At 40.1% G+C, this 8,160-nt stretch overlaps 3 protein-coding genes across 3 annotated transcripts in view; 2 read left to right on the top strand and 1 right to left on the bottom strand.

The window, feature by feature from the left end:
* Positions 1-8,160, bottom strand: part of LOC134812866 (uncharacterized) — a 912,489-nt gene that overhangs the window by 771,046 nt on the left and 133,283 nt on the right. The window lies entirely within an intron of this gene.
* LOC134812505 (uncharacterized) lies at positions 1,146-4,882 on the top strand. The gene has a single exon (XM_063819974.1). It carries the CDS (start codon positions 2,376-2,378, stop codon positions 4,107-4,109), a length of 1,734 nt encoding a protein of 577 aa, XP_063676044.1. The 5' UTR covers positions 1,146-2,375; the 3' UTR covers positions 4,110-4,882.
* On the top strand, positions 5,015-8,058 carry LOC134812862 (WD repeat-containing protein 3-like). Its single transcript, XM_063820446.1, has 2 exons — positions 5,015-5,174; positions 5,353-8,058. Exons 1-2 carry the CDS (start codon positions 5,052-5,054, stop codon positions 7,900-7,902), a joined length of 2,673 nt encoding a protein of 890 aa, XP_063676516.1. The 5' UTR covers positions 5,015-5,051; the 3' UTR covers positions 7,903-8,058.

The raw sequence follows: 8,160 nt of genomic DNA, 5'->3' as shown, positions 1-8,160 counted from the left end.
GCTATATATAAAGCTTTAATAAGACCTCATCTTGAGTATTGTGTCCAATTCTGGAATCCACCTGCGGCTCATGGAAGTTGGGGGACTGTTTTGGAGCTGGAGAGCGTCCAGAGGCGGTTTACCCGTCTGATTGATGAGGTGGGTACTCTTCCTTACAGCCGTAGACTGGAAATCCTCAATTTGACAACGCTGGCAGAGCGGCGAATACGTGGGGACCTTATTGAAGCTTTTAAGGTTATTAATGCTATGACTGATTATGGTTCAGACTTGTTCAGACCAAGCAGATCAGGTCTTAATCTGGTTTCATCCAATAGATGTAGTAAAAGTGTGACAAAGGTCAAGAATATCCAGAAGTCTTTTCTCCCGGAGCGAGTTATTCCATATTGGAACAAACTCCCTCCGGACGTCAAGAACTCTGTGACAGTTTTAGGTTTTAAAATTAAATTAGAAGGATATAAGATAGATATGATTTCTAAAAGTATTACAAATGATTGCTTTTTTTGGAATGTTTCTAATGAAGTTTTAGTAAGAATTGAGGGAGCCAGTTATGTCAGTAATAAAAAGAAACATAACAATTATCTTTGGTTCCATCCTTATGTGGCAAAGAAGCGTTTTTTTAAATCTGTATTCCACTGGGAAGTTTTAAAAATAGGATAATGTTTTTGATGAAATTGTTTTTAAATATTGTATTTGATAATTAATTAATGTTGGTGGGGAAATATTTATTATATATTTTTTCACACAGTGCGATGATAGTTTGTAGACATGTGTGATGATGTGATGTCATAAATTTTACTTTACTTTACTTTTACTCTACTTTACTTTATAGAATTTTTATATAGGGTCATTGCTATATTATGTGTATATTGTTTGAATATTCTTATTTTCTATGTGATAGAAAATGTGTCCCGTCTTTTTGGTTTTCAATCTTGCAGTGATCGAATAGCTAACAAAATCGAAATTACGTTACTCGTTTTGGTGAATTTTGAATTTTGTTTGACTTGAACTTTCAAGTTGTTTGTTGCTGAATATTTTCACCTCGCCATTTAGAACCACTCTGACATGGTTAGTACCTCACACTTGTGTCAATTGATACCCATATGGGCGTTGTACAAGCGCATTAATTCATTTCATTTCATAGTGCAACCAAGCCATGACAAGTCCTGGAGTGGTCGAATGAAAGGAGACGACTGGAAAAGCGAAAAAGACCTTTTTGACTACAGTTCAGTTCGTAAGGGAGTCGATCTGACAGAAGAGAAGAAACAGAATATCCTTAAAGATCATAGAGAAAATGATGTGATAAAAGAAGCTATTATTTACAAGACCCCGCTTGAAAGGTGGATACCAAAATCAGAATCGGTACTTTTCCATGCTTACTTGGTGTACAGGGCATGCAATAAGGTTCAAAAGTCATCATGCAATTGGTGGTCTGTTGAAAAAACCGGTTCTTCTTTTGATCTGCAGAGAAGCAAATACCTCTATGATGTATCAACTCTAAAGCATGACAAACCTCGGATAGAAAAAAGTATTGATATGGAATGGATATGGAATGGATATGGAATTGATATGGAAAATGAATCTAAATTTAATATGGGGGTGGGCAGTATAGTTTCTTCTATCACAGGTTATAATGTTAAGAAACAAGCTGAGTACTATATATGGCTTATTAATAAAGGTGAACCTCAAGTCAATATTCACGATAAATGTAAAAAAGGTGCATCCCCAGCTACTGTGTTTAAAGTAATGGAAGAAGAGGATGGATATGTGTACACTGACAAAAACTGCAAGAGGTTTGCTAAGAAAATTTTCAACGAGATAGCAAATTGTAAGGAATGGAAGCCTATCATGCCGTAACTTTAATTTTTGTAGCACATTTAAGTAAAACAAAAATTTACTCCTGAGATCACTCCTCTGCTCTGGTCAGGGTTGGGTAAATAGGGTCAAGTCAACAAGTTGATAGTTTACTGTTTTATATTTATTTATGGTTGTATCCACCTTTATATTTAGTATCCTTTAAAGTATCTTCTATATATAATAACTGACACAAATATGTATCGATAAATTGCTGTGTAAAATTTGACTTTATTTTTTATTATTATTACAACCAACGAGCTTTTCTAATGGCTGTTCCACTCTTGAACCACATTTACAGTTACACAAACATATTGAACTTGTCATCATTACTTGTTGATAATCTGCCAATTCGAAATTCTTCATATTTGTCGCATTCCTGAAACTCTCTGTAGATAAGAATAACTCTAATAACCATCACTAACTTTTCAGGTGACACCAAACAACCCATGCCATTAATCAACTCATGAGTCTCAGCAGATAACACCATGTAATTTCCTTACTTCCCTCATTACTCGACCAGAATGATGAAATTTGTTTCGCTTGTCATCGTGTTGTGGTTTCCCTCATCGGTTAACAGTAACCCTGTGGATGTTCTCCCAAATATTGGGTATTTATTGAGGGGCTATCATCTCTATCATGGCAACCCATTAGCTACTCAGGTCACCTCAGATCCAGGTTTTAGGAACGTTATATTTGAACCACTTTACTCTCAGAGTCTAACATCTGGAGATCTTAAGTATCAAATTCCAGATGGGACCAAGGCTTATTCGAAGGATGGTTGCACTCAAGCATTTTCCCATGAAACCATCCAAAGCAGTGATGAGTACCGGAGATTGCTCAAGGATATGGTTAAGACAAACTACACTGGTTTTGATAACTCATTTCATGGCAGTTCAGATTACAAACAAGTCGATTCAACTCACTCCAAAGACCATTCCGCTGAAATTCTCATGACTCAAATTGTTTGTGCTAAGTATGAAACCATCCTTGATACTGTCAACCCACCTACTTACACTGACGCTTTTTTAGAAAACTTAAAAGCCATCTATGCTACTTATCAACGTGACAGAGATAATGCTAATGGAATCAATGCTAAAATACATGAGTTCCTAAATACTTTTGGCACACATTTTGTCCGTAAGCTAGAATTGGGTTCCAGATTAAACTTCCAAAACTCTTTGAACTCCATGGACAGGTACAATCTCGAGCAAGCTGGAATTGATCCCAGATCAGGGGCTATCTTTAGCATGACAAAGAAAATGGGACATCAACTGACTGAAGAGGAATTCAGACATTCCCGTATCTTTGAAAAGTTAGTCTCTGGAAGTAAATCCTCGTCCTCTGCCTCATATGCTGAGGATGGAAGCCTAGACGTTTTGAACAGTGTTCCGATTCCTCTCTATTACGAGATTGACAGGATTGACTCACTCTTCATTAAAAGCATGATGAAAACTGCTGGGTTGGATTACAGAAATCTACAACGTTTGATAGGTGCCTATTTCGACGATTATTGTAATAACGAGAATCGATACAGTGGATCAGATCGCTGCCCAGACAACGAGTCCCAAACAAGTGCCCACGCTATCTCCAGCAAGAATTTTAAAGTAGTGTTTCCCGAGTCTGGTGAAGGAAGCTCCACCGACAGCATCCTCTGGAAGACCAAGCTGCCGGAGATGACATCCTTCACGGTCAGCTGGTGGATGAAGACCCCTCCTTACACTGAGAGTTCTAAAAATCGCCGCCACATTCTCTCGTATAACTGTAACCAAGTGGACCACCTCAAGATCTTAGCAGCTGCTGAAACTCAGGGAGGATGTTTGTCTTTGCAGCTTGATGGAGAGCCTTTAGTGAGGGGAACCAACTGCCTTATCCCTTTCGACAACAACTATCATCACTATGTAGTCACCTGGTCCACCACTTACGGGCGCTGGCAGGTTTACATTGACGGGAATGTTATGGATGGAGGTTCGAGCAACAGAGGATTTATCATCCCCTCTGGTGGGTACATTGTCATCGGACAGCAGCATGAAACCGGCACGGTCGTTGAGAACCCTCTCACAGCATTCCAGGGTGAGATCGCATATCTTAACATGTGGGACTTCAGTGTGAACGGGGTTGAGGCTAGGAACCTGGCGACTGCTAATGGTAGAGCCCAGGGGAGTGTGATGCAGTGGGATCAAGCTAAACTCAAGTTCAGTGGGGAGGCTCTTCATGTCAGGGCAGTTTCAGCAAACGATGAATTCTACAAGGTTTAAGGGACAGTGAATTTGAGATTCTGTTAATCTGTTAGGACTTTTTTTACCAAATGGTTACAAATTTGTTATATAGAATTTGTATCAAATTATTAGTGGTTCATTAGATATTTGATTAATTTGATTAATCTTTTTTATACTCCTTTATTCTGCATGATTAATTTATTTTAAATTATGGTTCATACTATTGAGGATCGTTCCCATAATCCATAAGCCAGATTTTGCCATTTTATACCCCCTCCCCGTCCGTAAACCACTTTAAACTATTGTGTAGAAACTACAGTTAGCTTTTTCAAACCCCTGGTTTAAGTAGTATTCGAACGATTCCTCTTTACTGTGGTTGGGAATCTATCTTTATTTTTTGTTGCAATCTTTAAATGGAAACTTGCTCATTCTTTGGTCGAAGGGCTTTTAAGTTTTTGCTGGATGTCCACCTTTCGTGTTAGACTCAGTAGCACTTATAAGAGATAAAAGAAAATATTTTCTGTTTATCAGAATATATAATTTAAGTATTTAGTAGCTTAGCTCTAGTAACTTTCAAACGAGTTTTCTGTGGTTTTCGATCACTTGACCTTTTTTTCTGTCAGATAATTGCGACAAAGTTTAAATTTTATTTTTGTCATTTACTTCTTTTAATTTATCATCTGTTAAAAATCGTGTTTTTTAATCATTATCATACCATTTTATCGTTTGATCGTTTTCGGTTTCGTGCTGGAATTCAAGATTATAATAGATTTTATCATTGTTATTCCAAATCCAATACCTTATTTAAGATACTCTGTCGTTTTATTTTGTTAAAAATGTGTGCCCTTTGAAATTCAATTCAATTCAGTAAAATATAGACATAAACAATCCAGATTTTATTATATACATTAAATTACCTAAATTGAATTAGTAACCACATAACCAGTACCACACCCTTACTGAATCGTACTCTTTGAAGGTATGGTATTGACCCACCAGTACCTCCGGTATGCTCACCACAGCGTCTGGGGTATCATCGCCTCCCCAACCTCAAACATTCTCCTTCTTAAAAACAACGTCATCGTTTGTCCTGCTCTGGAAAAGGTAAAGTTTACGAAATCAGACTTATTATCTTAATTATTTTTCTTATTGTTTCTCGAGTTTGTCAACATTTCTCTTTCACAGCAGTCAATTTTAGATTTTATCTCTATGTATTATATGTGTCTGTTATAGTTAACTTTAATTTTTATTTTATTGATTTAACATATTATCCACTATCCAGGTGATAGTGTGGGACGCCAGGAAGAACGTGAAACTGAACGAGATGAGTGAAGGAACCTCTACAGTAACCTCCCTCGCAACACACGACGAGAAGACAATAGCAGTAGGGTACGAGGACGGCACTGTCAGAATATTCGGGATAGACTCCAAACTGAGTAACGTGGTGCTGAGCGGACACACTAGCTCGGTAACCACCCTCAAGTTCGACAACACTGGTACCCGCCTGTGTTCAGGGTCTCTCGACACTAACGTTATAGTCTGGGATGTGGTGAGTCAGAGTGGCCTGTACAGACTGAAAGGACACAAGGGTCCCATTAACGACTGTATATTTCTACAGAACTCTAACGTTCTGATAACCTCCTCTAAAGACACTTACATCAAGTTGTGGTGCCTGGACTCGCAGCACTGTTTTGAGACTCTGACTAACGGTAGAGACGAAGTGTGGAGTATCACAGTGTGTAGCGGTGAGACGCGCCTCATCGCGGGGTCCAACACCGCGGAGCTGCGGGTGTGGTCGCTGGATCAGGGAGGAGAGCTGGGGAAGAGGAAGAGTGGAGAGAAGGTGGTGCAGTGTGAGCTGTTGGGAGCGTTAGTCAGGAAGAGTAAAGACAGGGTCAACTGTTTGACTGTAGTGGAGAATGTGGTGTTTTGTCAGAACAACGACTCTACTATTGAGTTGTTCAAGGTTAAAACGGGGGAGGAGCAGGAAAAGCTGCTGAAGAGAAAGAGGAAGAAGCTGAAAAATAGTGTTACTCAGGATGAAGCTACTCTAGATATCGACGAAGAGATCATGTACATGAAAACCATCAAATGCAGCAACAAGTTGAGATCTATCAGCTGTCGACCTCTTAAAAAAGCCAAAGGTGGAATCAAGATCTGCTGTCTGTTCAATAACAACAAAGTCCAGAACTACAACCTGACCCCAGAGTTGGAACACCAACCCTCCACATCTCTAGACTTGTTGGGCCACAGAAGTGACGTCAGAGCAGTGAGGTTCAGCTCTGACAGCAGCAGAGTTCTTACTGTCAGTGATGGGTTAACCAAGCTCTGGTCCTGTAAAACCCAGCACTGTATTACCACTGTGGAATGTGGTAATGGAATGTGTGCTGTGATGGCTCCAGGTGATCAGTACGCTGTGGTTGGGACCAAGAAAGGAGAGGTCCAGCTTCTGGATCTGGTATCTGGAGTGCTGGTTTCCAGTGTTGCGGCACATGGTGGCTGCATCTGGGACATAGCAATGAGGCACGACACCAGGGGATTTGCTACAGGTTCAGCAGATAAATTAGTTAAATTTTGGGACTTTGTGTTGGTTGAGGGGGGTGTCGGAGAGAAGAGTAGGATTGGTGTTAGCCATGTTAAATCTCTACAGATGACAGAGGATGTCTTGTCAGTCTGTTACAGCAAAAACAACAAACTTCTAGCAGTTTCTCTCCTAGACTGCACGGTGAAAGTGTTCTTCACGGACACCCTAAAGTTCTTCATCTCGCTATACGGACACAAGCTGCCAGTAACCAGCATGGACATTTCCTCCGACAGTACACTCATCGTTACAGGCTCTGCTGACAAAAACATCAAAATCTGGGGACTAGACTTCGGGGACTGTCACAAGTCAATATTTGCGCACGACGAAGCCGTGATGAAAGTAGTATTCGTTCCCAAGACACATCTCTTCTTCTCAGTAGGAAAAGACAGGAAGCTGAAACAGTGGGATGCTGATAACTTCGAGCACATCCAGACTCTGGAGGGTCACCACAAGGAGGTGTGGTGTGTGGATATCTCAGGGTCGGGAGACTTTGTTGCTACCAGTTCCCATGATAAGAGCATCAGAATCTGGGAGAGAACAGACGAGCCCCTGGTGCTGGAGGACGAGAGAGAGACTGCCAGAGAGTTGCAGTACGAGCAGAGTCTGGTGGCCAGCCAGGACACCACCATACCGGGTGAGAACGCTGATAACGAGGCTGAATCTGCGGGTAAGAAGTCCATGGAGACAGTAAGAGCAGCTGAACGTATCATGGAGGCTATAGAAGTGTATAGAGAAGACACTGCTAAACAGCAGGAGTACGAAGAAGCGCTGCTAGTTGACAAAACAGCGCCTCCCCCCGATCAACACATCATACTCTCCTCTCTCAACGTTTCCGGGTCGGACTACGTGCTGGATGTCATCAAGAAAGTGCGTCCTAGTGAACTTGAGGAGTCACTTCTAGTCCTGCCTTTCCATTACATCTGTGACATTCTGATCCTCTTGAACGAGTGGTTACTGAACAAGAAAAGTGTGGAACTGTGCTGTAAGTGTACTTTCTTCCTACTGAGAGTTCATCACAACCAGATTGTTGCTAATAAGGTTCTGGTTAATGTTATTGAGTCGCTCAATAAAACTACCCGGGACGTTGTTAAAGAAGTTAAGGATGTTATCGGGTTTAATCTAGCTGCTTTAAAGTTCTTACAGTTAGACCAACAGGACACTAATGAGAGTTTCTTTAAAGATTTTACTGGAAAGGTTAAAGATGTTAAGAGGAAAAAGAGGGCAATTTTGAAAACTGTGGCCTCCTAATAACTACAACTTGTCAAATTATTATTACTGCAGGAAACGTTTTAACATGTTTTTAAACTATATCTAGGTTTTTATGAGGGACTAATTTATTGGTTTGATGCTTTGCAGTTCGAAGTAATTTATGATTTACTAATTTATTCTTTTATCCAGCTTATATTTATGACGTTTTTATGCCTACTTCACTGAATATTAATCACCTAGAATGTCGGTACAAAATTACCAAGCTTTCCATTTAATCTGAATTGCAATTCTAACCAA

The sequence above is a fragment of the Bolinopsis microptera genome, chromosome 3 (assembly GCF_026151205.1).
Source record: "Bolinopsis microptera isolate Bmic1 chromosome 3, MBARI_Bmic_1.0, whole genome shotgun sequence".
Taxonomy (NCBI): Eukaryota; Metazoa; Ctenophora; class Tentaculata; order Lobata; family Bolinopsidae; genus Bolinopsis; species Bolinopsis microptera.
This window is presented reverse-complemented; position numbering and strand designations above follow the sequence as displayed.